At 44.6% G+C, this 14,699-nt stretch overlaps 1 protein-coding gene across 2 annotated transcripts; it reads left to right on the top strand.

The window, feature by feature from the left end:
• The first annotated feature begins 1,853 nt into the window (after positions 1 to 1,853).
• mfsd4ab (major facilitator superfamily domain containing 4Ab) lies at positions 1,854 to 8,249 on the top strand. 2 transcript variants are annotated; one of them, XM_061984708.1, is made up of 10 exons: positions 1,854 to 2,162; positions 2,229 to 2,427; positions 2,521 to 2,763; positions 4,725 to 4,887; positions 5,021 to 5,136; positions 7,245 to 7,418; positions 7,501 to 7,648; positions 7,721 to 7,791; positions 7,867 to 7,987; positions 8,082 to 8,249. In XM_061984708.1, the coding sequence occupies exons 1-10, from the start codon at positions 1,933 to 1,935 to the stop codon at positions 8,177 to 8,179; spliced, it is 1,563 nt and encodes a 520-aa protein (XP_061840692.1). In that variant the 5' UTR covers positions 1,854 to 1,932; the 3' UTR covers positions 8,180 to 8,249. The 2 variants fall into 2 exon arrangements, with proteins under 2 accessions (XP_061840692.1, XP_061840699.1); XM_061984715.1 differs by having other exon boundaries at positions 1,855 to 2,162; positions 8,085 to 8,249.
• The last annotated feature ends 6,450 nt before the right edge of the window (positions 8,250 to 14,699 follow it).

The following is a 14,699-nucleotide window of genomic DNA, read 5'->3' as shown; positions in this document are numbered from 1 at the left end:
AGGTCAGGGCCCGGTATTAGGCTTGTATTTGGGTTGACTGAGAGTTGAGGGGGTGGGAGGGTCTCCTGCCAATTGGTTCTCCATGCTTCAAGTTTGTTGAATTTGGGTCCACCAAGAGTTGCTGGGTGGCGGGAGAACGGGCTCCGCGAGGGTAGGCGTTGGCGACCAAGGTCTTGGGAGTCTGCTACAAGTTTGTGCAGGAGATGGGTTGGATAGAGACAGCAGCAACAGCACCCCAGTGTTGGCAGCACTCATGCAGCTCCAGACCATGACAGTAGGTATGTAGGTAGGTCTTTATTGTCATTGCGCAAGTACAACGAAACTTTGTTTTCAGCACAAACCCGTTCAAGATTAGACAAACAAACAGTGTACAGGGTTACAGAACAAGAACGCTGATGGGTCGCCACAAGGCGCCTCGTAAAATATGCGTAAAAGGTAAACGCTGGGGGAGGATGAGTAAAAATATACAATCTAGACTGGGCTCCTAAGGGGGCCCAGTCTGGAGTGGGAAAAAAACCTCCATAGTAAAGCATATATACATATTACCACATCTATCTCAAGACTTGCAACAGAGGGGAGGGAGTGGGGACTACGGTCGCAGGCTGCAGCTCTTCAGGCGCTGCCCATCCGTCCATCACCCCTAAGGGATTCGTGCAAGGACGTTGGACAGGGGGTGGGGTATGTGTGTGTGGCGTATATTTTTGTGGATGCGTGTGTGTGTGTAAGCCTGCCGCGTGTCTCTGTTCCGCGGCCTTGATGTTGTGCAGCCATTAGTCCAAAGTCAACAGCAACAGGTGTGTGTCCATGAGAGACAAGAAGGGAGTTTGTTGTGTCCTCGCCGCACTGTCCTTCGGGAGAGTCTCGAAGCCAGAGAAACAATCCAAGTTAGAATGTTTTGTATGCGAGTGAAAATAAAATTAGCTTTTCACTCTAAATTGTCTATGACTGATCCTCAAAATTCATCCTGCGGGGCAGACAGTCCGATGTTATCCAAATCACAAGAGTGTCCACAGTTCTTCCCGTACCCTCCAATCATTTGTGGTAGCTTTGGGGTACTTTGAAGACTGCCAGCAACTTCCAATTTGTCGACAAACCAGAGCAACGCTAACTCCAATCGAGGACGTGATATCTTCACGTCCTCGACTGAAAGGGTCGCCAGGCATGCGGCACTCCTTCTTCAGCAACAACTGCTCCGTCATTACAAGCAGGTTACCCCAAACCCAAGATCTTGTCAATTTCCTTGAGGCCAGTTAAATAGTTCCAATGTTTAGATTTGGAGAGCAGTGCAAAAAGAGGCAACAAGAAAGTTAAGACAAGACAAGACAAAGAAGCAAGCAGGAGAGAAGTAGCACCACCCTGCTTGACTGCAGGCATGATTATATTGTGGTGCTTGTAATTTAAACAATATGATGATGTGTCCTTTTGAGTGGTTTGTAAATCTATATTGCTATTCAAGCTGTACATTGACTCCTTTAAAGTATGTCTTAAGTTTTATATCGGTCAATGAGGTCCAAGATGAAATAAAGGCTTGCTCCTGTAAAATGTTTCTGTAACTATGCTCACTATGCAGCTCACAAAATAATAAACTGTGATGCAAGTGTGTGTAGTCACAAAAAGAACAAAACTTTCTGAACGCGTCAGATGGGAACATTTCCATAACTGGGCCTGTTGGTGACACAAAACATAAATGCACACTTTCTGGTAGCATTTCAACAGAGGCTTTATTTTGTCACCAATCATTGACCCAATTCACATAAGCATATTATTGTTAGAAGCATCTCCACTTCACCCATTAACTCAAGAGGACATCCTTTTTTAGTTAAGCAATCCAAAAAGCAGAGGCAGCAGAAGGCTTTAAAAGAAACCAAGGGAACTCCCGACAATCCAACCAGCTGCTTTTACAGGGTTTAGTGCTGGTTAAGTGTGGCCAAGATGTTTGTGGATCAACGGATAGTAACTCTGTTTAAAAGGAACGCTCACCACACCTTGACTTACTGGAGTGTTTTTTTCAGTTTTGGACTGTGCATTGCCTTTCTTGGACCTACTATTCTAGATTTGAAATGTCAAACCAACTCCACGCTGAGCCAGATTACCTGGGTGTTCTTCTCCCAACAGTTCTGCTTGTTGATCGGCAGCACGGTCGGCGGAATCTTTAAGAGGACGTAAGTGTGGCGGTAAGAGCGTGTGTGTTTAGTTGGTTATGAATAATCAACACTCATCTTTTTTAGGTTGTTCTCTGCTCTGTCGGCTTTATTTGTCTCCGCTCTCTTCATCTCTGTGATATTTGCTATCATCCCGCTGTGCAATAATGTCCTGGTGTTGGCCATCGCCATGGCTGTCTCTGGTTTGGCCATGGGAATTATTGACACCATTGCAAACATCCAGCTGGTCACCATATATCAGAAGGACTCAGCTGTTTTCTTACAGGTGAAAGAGCATCTTCCATAACCAGACAAAATAACTGCTTTTTAATTAAAAGTATAATTCACATCTTTGTTTTTGTCTTGGACATTTGTGCAGGCTCTTCATTTCTTCATTGGCTTCGGAGCCCTAGTGAGCCCTCTGATTGCAGATCCTTTCCTCTCAGAGCACGGCTGTGGGAATCACACTGAGAACGGGACAGAGATGATGCATCACTTCAGGAACATGCTGAGAAACAGTCCCATTGCAGCGCAAAACATCAATCAGAGTCACTTGCCCCATGGGGGAGGAGAAGAAGAGTCCATTGTGCACTATGCCTTCTGGATCATGGCACTTATAAATGTAAATGCACCAAATAAAGGCACTGACTTGATATTATATTTCAAGTCTCTAGTGCAGGGCAATTCAACTGGCGGAATGAGACCATATTGGCCCCCCTAATACAATTCAAAACAAACATTTTTGCAGCAAATTCCTAAAAACACTAGAGCTCTATTGTTGTATAGAGCAGTGTTTCTTAACCATTGGGCTGGGGATCCATTGTTGGGCCGCGAGCTCCCCCTAGAGGACTGTCAAAAAATATATGTTTCTCAGCTGTGGTCCGTATGGGCCCTCAGTTATAAAACACTTTTCCACCACTTGTGGCAGTAATGACAATCTCAAACAAACAGAAGAAAACTGAAGCTAAAGTCATGGTGGGGTTTTTTTTACACAAAACAATGACTAAGGTGGGGAAGCTGTATTTTAATTTGCACTTTAATTTAATTAACATTTTATTAAGTTAAAGTTAAAGTAAAGTACCAAGGATAGTCACACACAAACTCGATGTGGTGAAATTATCCTCTGCATTTGACCCATCCCCTTGTTCCACCCCCTGGGAGGTGAGGGAATCATTTTGGTGATTTAACCCCCAATTCGAACCCTTGATGCTGAGTGCCAAGCAGGGAGGTAGTGGGTCCCATTTTTATAGCCTTTGGTATGACTCGGCCGGGGTTTGAACTCACGACCTACCGATCTCAGGGCGGACACTCTAACCACAAGGCCACTAAACGAAGGCCAAGAAATGATAAATAATGATAAATGGGTTGTACTTGTATAGCGCTTTTCTACCTTCAAGGTACTCAAAGCGCTTTGACACTACTTCCACATTTACCCATTCACACACACATTCACACACTGATGGAGGTAGCTGCCATGCAAGGCGCTAACCAGCACCCATCAGGAGCAAGGGTGAAGTGTCTTGCTCAGGACACAACAGACATGACGAGGTTGGTACTAGGTGGGGATGGAACCAGTGACCCTCGGGTAGCGCACGGCCACTCTCCCACTGCGCCACGCCGTCCCCAACATATTTATTATTAATTTAGTTTATTTATTTTAGCACAACATATTTGTATGTAAATACATTTTTCGTCAGTTATTTATGAGTGCATTTTTATGCAGTGTATTTGAATAGTACTTATCTTTTTAAACAAAGCCTGATATTTGGTTTCAAGGTTTTAAACTGTATATAGGTTAGAAATAATAATTGAATGCGATTAAAACCATGTGAAGGATGACTTTATCAGTGTTACTATTTGAGTGGGCTCGGGGCGCCTCTTTAGTGAAAAAGGTTGGGTCTCCTAGGTCAAAAAGGTTAAGAACCTCAGAGGAACATGGACCACTTTAAACATATTGGCAGATCCTTGCGATGACATTTCAAACTTGCTAGCAAACATAGGACACTTAGGTCTAAACTAATGATTTACATAACTGAGGCGTTCCTCACGGTACCCCTTCAAGTCCTCTCCATTTCTGTCACTTTCAAAGGTTTTTTGTTATGGGATTTATGTAACTAAGGTGTGGCTGTAGCTTGTTTACTTCAGACACAGTCAGTAGTCATTTGTTCAACTTAGTTATACAGTAGTATTATTATACTCGTACTGTTCCTCAAGGTTCTATTGTAGGTCCTTTCTTTTGCACCATTTGGGCTATTCAATTGGTATCCCTCGAGTTCAGTAAAAAAATTAATAAAAAAATTGCGAAAAGCCCACATTTATGCAGAGGATTCCTAAAAACACCGGGGCTGTCATAGAGATTATCTTTGACTAGCTTTTTTGCAGAAGATCCTTAAACCCAGCAGCACACCCTTGTAACTGACTAGACCAAAATCAAATATTCTACAGAACATACAAAAAAGGGTTAATACTAAAGAGAGAACCCCCCCCCCCCCCCCCCTCAGTTTTCTGGAAATGTGGCCCCCAAAACAATTTAGTTCAATTTCCCTATTGAGAGGAAAATTACTTTTATTTGTTCCTCCGCAGCTGCCTGTGCCTATCATTGTCCTTTTCCTGATGTATCGGGAGCAGCTGATCCCGTGCTGCCCCAGGAGCACTCCTCGTCTCCTGGACAAAGATGAACTGGCCATGGAAAACCAGCAGGGAGCTGAGGGCACAGAAGTGGAACAGGCAGCCCATGAAGGTGGAGGTAAATATAAAACCGTATTCCCATGACTAATGCATGCTTTCCTTCTTTGCATGTCCACTGAATTTCATGAGGGAGGGGAAAAAAAACAATAACTGCCGTTTTGTGTGCTGCAATGTGTCATTTGCGGGCACAGGTCATGGGGATATCTTTAGCTGCTGTCAGAATGATAACCTGCGCGGGCTGCCAGTATCCTTCTTCATGATCCACATCCTTGGTGGTATGGTGCTCTTCATGACGGATGGCATTGTGGTGAGTGAGCTGTGCACAAAATAATAAACAATAGAGACACTGCAACTGCCACACAGCTAATAACGTATATGCCATAAACTAGACCAGTGTTTTTCCAACCACTGTGCCATGAGATACAGTCTGGTGTGCTGTGGGAGATTATCTAATTTCACTTATTTGGGTTGAAAATATGTTTTGCAAACCAGTAATTATAGTCTGCAAATTATGTGTTGTTCTTGATTTTCGGTGATGTCTAGAGCTCGGCAGAGTAACCGTGTAATACTCTTCCATATCAGCAGGTGGCAGCCGGTAGCTAATTGCTTTGTAGATGTTGGGAACAGCGGGAGGCAATGTGCAGGTAAAAAGGTATCTAATGCTTTAACCAAAAATAAACAAAACATGAGTGCCCCTAAGAAACGGCATTGAAGCTTAGGGAAGGCTATGCAGAACGAAACTAAAACTGAACTGGCTACAAAATAAACAAAAACAGAATGCTGGACGACAGCAAAGACTTACTGTGGAGCAAAGACGGCGTGCACAATGTACGTCCGAACATGACGTGACAATCACAATGTGCCCACAAAAAAGGATAAAAACAACTGAAATATTCTTGATTGCTAAAACAAAGTAGATGCGGGAAATATCGCTCAAAGGAAGACATGAAACAGCTACAGGAAAATACCAAAAAAAGAGAAAAAGCCACCAAAATTGGAGCACAAGACAAGAACTAAAACACTACACACAAGAAAACAGCAAAAAACTCAAAATAAGTCACGGCGTGATGTGACAGGTGGTGACAGTACACCTACTTTGAGACAAGAGCTTTATTGATGCATGGTTGGTTATGGTTTAAAGTCATATCTAACAATTGTGACAACGACTTTTTACTGTCAACCGTCAGTCTACCCCAGAGCAGCTGTGGCTATGAAAGTAGCTTACCACCACCAGGTGTGAACGATTGATGGGTTCTACATGTTAAGCGACTTTGGGTACTTAGAAAAGCGCTATATAAATCCCAGTTATTATTATTATTATGATCAACTGAGTTTCGTTTTTTAATGATTTCTGCTGATGGTGTGCCTCTGGATTTTTTCAACACAATAAATGTGCCTTGGCTCAAAAAAAGGTTGAAAAACACTGAACTAGACACTAGACACTCTATGCGGTTGTTTATGGCCACAACCACTAGGGGCACCACCTGATCACGACATTGGCTTCGGAAAGATTTGAAGATTTTTTTCTTTGATTTAAATCCGTCACTTATAAAACATGACATCATTAATGTTCAAATGAAATTGATTTTGGTGTCAAAGTTCAATTGTAAGGTTGTCTGAATCGAATTAGGAATGTGTAACCTGCAAAATGCTTTGTTCCTCCTGGTAGCGGCAAACCCAGCAAGGAACACAGACATCATTACATCATTATAACTCGCATTTATACATTCACATATAGTGCCAACATTTGGGAACCAGGATGAGGTGATAGAAGAAAGGTAAAAGTATGATAAATCTATTTGCGGCAGCATGGGAAAAAGTTATGTTTAAGTTTCACTTTTGCATCACAGGCTCATAGCACATAAATGTGGTGCATTCAAGGAACCCTGATTAAAGTTCAAAGCAGATGTGTCTTGTTTTTAAAGATGCCCAGTAGAATTACTACTAATAATAACAATAATAATAATATTAATAATAAAGATTTAATTAATTATTTATGAATCAGTTGATCTCTACCTTACACTATGAAGTAGAGTAAAACTTGACAGATTTATAATTATATTTAATTAAATAATGCCAGGATGTATAATTATTCAAACTTTAAGATTGGAGATATTACAAGCTGCAGATGAAAACCTTAAGGTCTTTACATTTGTGTAAAAAGCTAGTTTCAACCAAATTAAATCAATAAATAGTTTTTAGTGCGTGCAAACATACTGAGTGTGTGTATGTGGGCTGACAACATTAGGTTTAAGATGGGGTGGGGGGCTTTCATGAATCTAATAATAATAGTAAAAAAGTCATATTAAAAACCAAATTCAGTCCACAAAAAAATAATAATTTAAGGCCACACAAATAGGGCTTAAATGACCTTCCAAATGCCTAAAAATGACAAAATATGTTTTTATTTTTCAGGGCGCATATGCTGGTTTTGTGTATGCATATGCTGTTGCGCCGCCGATATCTCTGTCCCATAAGACAGCAGGCTACCTGCCCAGCATTTTTTGGGCAGCAATCACTGCAGGCAGACTGCTGTCCATCCCTCTGACGTATCGCTTCCCAGTTGTGAGGCTGCTCATGTTTAACCTGGTACTGCCATATTGATGAGGCACTAAAACATGAAGGTCAAATGCTCTATTTGTCCGTCTGATTGTCCCTGTCCGTCTTACAGGTCGGCGCTATTGTCACTGTGCTGCTGCTACTTATCTTATACACCAGCAGCACCTTTCTCTTTGTTGGTACCGGTTTGTGCGGGTTTTTCCTGAGCAGCATCTTCCCGTGCATGCTCGCCTACACTGAAGACATCCTCAGTTACCAGGGTGCGTTACGGCAGTAGATAAATTACACCAAAAACAGATCACAAGTATGAGGCAACCTCTGACTTTGTGCAGGATGTGCCACCACAATTCTGGTGACAAGTGCCGGGATGGGCGAGATGGTAATGCAGGTTGTGGTTGGCTCAGTAAGTTTGATGTTTTTCAACACACATTTGGCAAAACAAAACTGTGGAGATTTAGTTTTGCATTTATATCCACAGATTATCCAGACGGAGGGCAGTTATAGCTTTCTTCTGTGTGGAGTGATTATCGCCAGCATTGGTTTTATAGTTTTCATCGGCCTGTTATTCTTTGCTCGAATGCACACAAACTACCTCACAGGTACAATAATCAACCACTTTTTCAGACACTTATTAGGGCTTGTGAAAATTGTTTTCTTCTGTTTCATAATTTTCTTTACTCACTTACGTCCCAGCAGGAACGACAAAGAAGTCCGCTATGGTGGAGGAAGAAACGCCCGAACAAAATGGATCGGCCAAAGTTGAGCCCAAAGAAGAGGCAGGGAAGAGCTGAGAGACTTTTTTTTTTGGTTATGATATCTCGAGCAAACATTCACTCATCAAATAAATGTATTTACCACAAAGACTTGTTGGTTACTAATAGCAAAATGTGAATGGGGCACAATAATTGATGGCAAGAATTCTGTCGATTGTGTAACTTTGCTTAAGCATGTCTTGAAGCAAAAAGGAGGGCACGATTCAGTTACACCAAAGGTGCTCTTGGTTCAGGCTCAACTACTGGAAAAACAACTTGACGTCCGCCATCTTTGAAAGTCTTCGCAAGGGCAGCCTGGCTTATGCTACAGCGTCACACTCCTCCCCCTCCAAAACCTTTGGCGGACCTAAAAAAATAATAACAATTTTGCATTAATATAGGTCAGCTTTTTAAAATACATAATTTTTTTAATGTACTGTATGTAGTCTTTTCTTTTTCCACTATTGTAAAAGCAACATTTTTATAGCAAATGCCTTTCCCCCTTTTTTTCCCCCTTTTTGTTTGTTTCAGAGCATCATGTGGAAAAAAGTGACTGATTGTTCCACATCGATTACCGTAACTCTATTTCCAACCACAATCAGGATATTCCTACGGTTGCCATTGTTTACCACCACTACACAGGAGGCTAAATAGTTAGTTAACAAGAGTTGGGGTTGCCCACTCCCAGGAAAACATCGCCCCCTAGGGTTTTGGCAGAGAATTATAGCATTAAAGGCCTACTGAAACCCACTACTACCGACCACGCAGTCTGATAGTTTATATATCAATGATGAAATCTTAACATTGCAATACATGCCAATACGGCCGGGTTAGCTTACTAAAGTGCAATCTTAAATTTTGCGCGAAATATCCTGCTGAAAACGTCTCGGTATGATGACGTCGGCGCGTGACGTCACGGATTGTGGAGGACATTTTGGGACAGCATGGTGGCCAGCTATTAAGTCGTCTGTTTTCATCGCAAAATTCCACAGTATTCTGGACATCTGTGTTGGTGAATCTTTTGCAATTTGTTCAATGAACAATGGAGACAGCAAAGAAGAAAGCTGTAGGTGGGAAGCGGTGTATTGAGGCCGACTGCAGCAACACAAACACAGACGGTGTTTCATTGTTTACATTCCCGGAATATGACAGTCAAGCTTTACTATTGGCCTGTGGAGAACTGGGACAACAGAGACTCTTACCAGGAGGACTTTGAGTTGGATGCGCAGACACGGTACCGTGAGTTCGCATGCAGCTGCGGCTTCCAAACATTTGATCGCTTGCCCGTACGTGCGTGCCTGCTTTGTGCATGTCACGTACGTAACTTTGGGGACTTTGGGGAAATATATGTGCTGTATGAACTTTGGGGAGGTGAACGGTACTTTGGGCTGTGGGATTGAGTGTGTTGTGCAGGTGTTTGAGTTGTATTGGCGGGTTATATGGACGGGAGGGGGGAGGTGTTTGTTATGCGGTATTAATTTGTGGCATATTAAATACAAGCCTGGTTGTGTTGTGGCTAATAGAGTCTTGTGTTTATTTACTGCTTTAGTCATTCCCAGCTGAATATCAGGTCCCACCCGCCTCTCACAGCATCTTCCCTATCTGAATCGCTCCCACTGCCCTCTAGTCCTTCATTCTCACTTTCCTCATCCACAAATCTTTCATCCTCGCTCAAATTAATGGGGAAATCGTCGCTTTCTCGGCCCGAATCGCTCTCGCTGCTGGTGGCCATGATTGTAAACAATGTGCAGATGTGAGGAGCTCCACAACCTGTGACGTCACGCTACTCGTCTGCTACTTCCGGTACAGGCAAGGCTTTTTTATGAGCGACCAAAAGTTGCGAACTTTATCGTCGATGTTCTCTACTAAATCCTTTCAGCAAAAATATGGCAATATCGCGAAATGATCAAGTATGACACATAGAATGGACCTGCTATCCTTGTTTAAATAAGAAAATCACATTTCAGAAGGCCTTTAAAACCCAGACGAAGACCTATGAAAGCATCAATATTAATATCTATTGTATTCATTTTGGTAATTGTAGTTAAAGGCCCATTTATAATTTAGAAAGCTGAAAGTGTTTTATGTTATCTTTTTGTTGTTGTTTTTACAACCAATAAAGTAATACTATCCAACACTACATGATTGTGTTGTCTATTCTCTGGTTGATAATTAGTTACTATATATTTTTTTTTAATTGTATTTTCATCCATTGCATGTTTTGTATATTTATATATTTAGAGATGATTAGTGAAAACATACCCCGCCTGCCGCCCGAATGCAGCTGAGATAGGCTCCAGCACCCCCGCGACCCCAAAAGGGACAAGCAGTAGAAAATGGATGGATGGATGGATAGTGAAAACATGTATCCAGAGACTATATAGTTATATAAGTATAAGTAGTCCTTTTCAATTTCTTAGATTAACTAATCTGCTTTTGCACCACTATGATGCAGAGGAGGCTTTGTACTTGGTTGAACTTAAGCAATAAATTCTAAAAGTCAACCAGTTTTCCAGTCAATATATAACTTCAGATTTAGTGACTCAATCCCCAGCGTATACAACTTCTTTATCTCTCAGCCATCCTACAAACTGTTGTGTTTGGACTAAGGGGAGGTGACGGCAAACAGACACCAGGGGGCAGTATGTACAATTATTTATTATATATTATATTATATATATATTGTATATTCAATATATATAATAATAACAAACAATACTAATATAAACTAAACTAATGAAATGGAGTGTGTGACAAAACCCTAGAGTAAGTGGTGTTAGACTATGTGTGTAGTTAGCTGTTGTGTATTACCGTTCTGTTGGATGAGGGAGCAGACAAGTCCAAAGAGGGCAAGGCAAAAGGGGTCCAAGAGGCAGGCAGATGATCCGGGGCGAGAGTGAGGCGTCAAAATCCAGGGGCGAGAGAAAGGTCTAGGAACGAAGGAGGCAGTCAGAGTCCAGAGGGAGATCCAGGCGAAAGTGAGACGCACAGCTCACTTTACAGGCGACGGAGGGTAGGTACACCATGAGAAAACTAAGTTACCGCCACGATCCTTGGGTCCACTGGTCCTTTATTGATCTCGCCCTCATCAGTCGCAGGTGTGCAGGCTTGTCGCTGCGTGGGCGTGCTGCGTGGGCGTGCTGCGCTCAACGCGAGCAGGGGCGTGTCCGAACGCGCTGTCAACGGCTCCTCCAAGTGCTCCCGCAGAGGAGGGAGAAGTAGACTGCGCGTGCGCCGTAACAGTATCCCCCCCCTATGGACAGATTCCAGATGTCCAACATACTCACGAAACAAGGGAGGGTGGAGGGGAGAACTGGTGGTGGGTCGCCGGCCCCAGTGTCCCCGAATCCACCGAGGACGAGTCTGATGGCGGCGGCGAGAAGAACGCCGCTGAAGCCGGCGAGGCGGGCGACCAAGGGACGGCCACCATCTTGGCCGTCGGGATGGCGGACGTGATTGGCGCCATGGTGCGTCTCGCCGGAAACGAGGATAAGACGTCGGCGGCGGCGTGGAAGCGGCAGACGTCGGCGGCGGCGTAGAGGAAGACGTCATCGGCGGCGTGGAAGCGGCAGACGTCATCGGCGGCGTGGAAGCGGCAGACGTCATCGGCGGCGTGGAAGCGGCAGACGTCATCGGCGGCGTGGAAGCGGCAGACGTCAAAGGCGTGGAAGCAGCGGACGTCAAAGCCGGAGACGAGGAGGGCAGCTGAGGAGCTGGCCGAGGTGCTGAAGTCGGCGGAGCAGGCCGAGATGCTGGAGTCGGCGGAGCCGGCAGAGGTGCTGGAGTCGGCGGAGCCGGCAGAGGTGCTGGAGTCGGCGGAGCCGGCAGAGGGGCAGAGGTCGAGGCCAGCCTGGGAGCTGGTGGAGACGTGGGGGCCAGCCTGGGAGCTGGTGGAGACGTGGGGGCCAGCCTGGGAGCTGGTGGAGACGTGGGGGCCAGCCTGGGAGCTGGTGCTAGCTCAGAGGCTAGCCTGGGGACTGGTGCTAGCTCGGAGACTAGCCGAGGGGTTGGTGCTAGCTCGGAGGCTAGCCGAGGGGCTGGTGCTAGCTCGGAGACTAGCCGAGGGGTTGGTGCTAGCTCGGAGGCTAGCCGAGGGGCTGGTGCTAACTCGGACGCTAGCCGAGGGACTGGTGCTAGCTCGGACGCTAGCCGAGGGACTGGTGCTAGCTCGGACGCTAGCCGAGGGACTGGTGCTAGCTCGGGCGCTAGCCGAGGGACTGGTGCTAGCTCGGGCGCTAGCCGAGGGACTGGTGCTAGCTCGGACGCTAGCCGAGGGACTGGTGCTAGCTCGGACGCTAGCCGAGGGACAGGTGCTAGCTCGGACGCTAGCCGAGGGACAGGTGCTAGCTCGGACGCTAGCCGAGGGACAGGTGCTAGCTCGGACGCTAGCCGAGGGACAGGTGCTAGCTCGGACGCTAGCCGAGGGACAGGTGCTAGCTCGGACGCTAGCCGAGGGACAGGTGCTAGCTCGGACGCTAGCCGAGGGACAAGTGCTAGCTCGGACGCTAGCCGAGGGACAAGTGCTAGCTCGGACGCTAGCTCGGGGACAAGTGCTAGCTCGGACGCTAGCTCGGGGACAAGTGCTAGCTCGGACGCAAGTGCTAGCTCGGGGACAGGTGCTAGCTCAGACGCTAGCTCGGGGACAGGTGCTAGCTCAGACGCTAGCCAGGGGACAGGTGCTAGCTCAGACGCTAGCCAGGGGACAGGTGCTAGCTCAGACGCTAGCCAGGGGGCTGGTGCTAGCTCAGACGCTAGCCAGGGGGCTGGTGCTAGCTCGGAGGCTAGCCAGGGGACTGGTGGTCGCGGCTGGGAAAAGCGGAAGACAGGTGGAATTAGTCTGGCAGAGGGTAGCCTGTCTTGGTGCAGCTGCGCCACCCCATCAGCACAGCCACCAGTACTAGGGTGACCATTTCCATGACACCAAAAAGGAGGACATTATGCGGCATATCAATAAATTAGTATGGTGTACATAGGACTCTGGTATACTCTTATTTATAGTACAATTTTGAGTAGTTTAAAGATGATGTTTGTGTGGCTGAATAGGAAAAAATATTAAAGTCAAGTGTTTGTTAACAGTATTTGTATTTATTCAATACATTGTGGTGTTCAAAAAGTGACCACTGAGATGAATCTTTTCAAGTGCAGAGTGCCACAAAGCATAACATGTGCGGACTTAAATGCAGTTAACATATATAATTTTTTTTAAATGCCACAAAAAATGTTCCACATCAACATCAAGGCTGCTTGCTGCATATCTGGTTGCGTTATGCAGAATAAGGGCCAAACAGTTTGCAGGGAGCACATCTTTTTGGCTCAGTTTCAGCTTCTGATACACTGTTATGTTTGCCACAATTGACAGTGGCATTGTCTGCTGCATATGCAGACATGTTTTTCACCTCCAAGCCAGACATCTCAAGTTTTGCCAGCCGCTGGTTTGTTATGGCTTCTGACGTTTCGTTGCTGTCGCTATAAAAATCCAACAGGACATGTTGGATGCCTTCATCAAAGTGAAAATACCTTACCACAATGGGAAAACACTTGTTTGTTCCTTTATTTGAGGTGTTGGTTGCCACGGAAAAGGGTAGGTTGTTTTCTTTTATGTAGTCGGTATGTTCCTGTACCGAATAGTGAGCGATGACGTTCTCGCACAATGCCTTGGCTTTTGTTCGGCCACAGGCCATCCCTTTAGCTGTGGGATAGTCACTGAAAATCTCCCGGTCCACTTTCATGCCGCAGTCTAAACTTCTGTAGGACTGGTGATGCTTTACAGCAGTGGTTCTCAACCTTTTTTCAGTGATGTACCCCCTGTGAACATTTTTTTAATTCAAGTGCCCCCTAATCAGAGTAAAGCATTTTTGGTTGAAAAAAAGAGATAAAGAAGTAAAATACAGCACTATGTCATCAGTTTCTGATTTATTAAATTGTATAACAGTGCAAAATATTGCTCATTTGTAGTGGTCTTTCTTGAACTATTTGGAAAACAATATATAAAATAACTAAAAACTTGTTGAAAAATAAACAAGTGATTCAATTATAAATAAAGATTTCTACACATAGAAGTAATCAACTTAAAGTGCCCTCTTTGGGGATTGTAATAGAGATTCACCTGGATTCAGGAACTTAATTCTAAACATTTCTTCACAAAAAAAGAAATCTTTAACATCAATATTTATGGAACATGTCTACAAAAAATCTAGCTGTCAACACTGAATATTGCATTGTTGCATTTCCTTTCACAGTTCTTTTTGACAGACATTTTAGTGAGGGTCAAGCCATCATGGCATGGGGAAAACTCTGGGTTTATGGTAATGAATGGAATAGCCTACTTAATTTGATGTTCAGTTTATGAACTTACATTACATTACATACCCCCAGGGTACCATTTGAGAACCACTGCTTTACAGCATGGTACACCTTGCACAGCTCCGCAGCAGTTATCTTGTCATCCAGGGGCGACGAAACTTCATGAAAAAATGTCCTCATTGAAGAGGAACCTGCGCACGTTTATTACTTTTATGTTTATCCGTACCCGCATGCCGTTCAATTGCAGCTTTCCCCT

Source organism: Nerophis lumbriciformis, linkage group LG01 (assembly GCF_033978685.3).
Source record: "Nerophis lumbriciformis linkage group LG01, RoL_Nlum_v2.1, whole genome shotgun sequence".
Lineage (NCBI taxonomy): Eukaryota > Metazoa > Chordata > Actinopteri > Syngnathiformes > Syngnathidae > Nerophis > Nerophis lumbriciformis.
The sequence above is the reverse complement of the archived record's forward strand: the minus strand, read 5'-3'. Positions and strand labels throughout refer to the sequence as shown.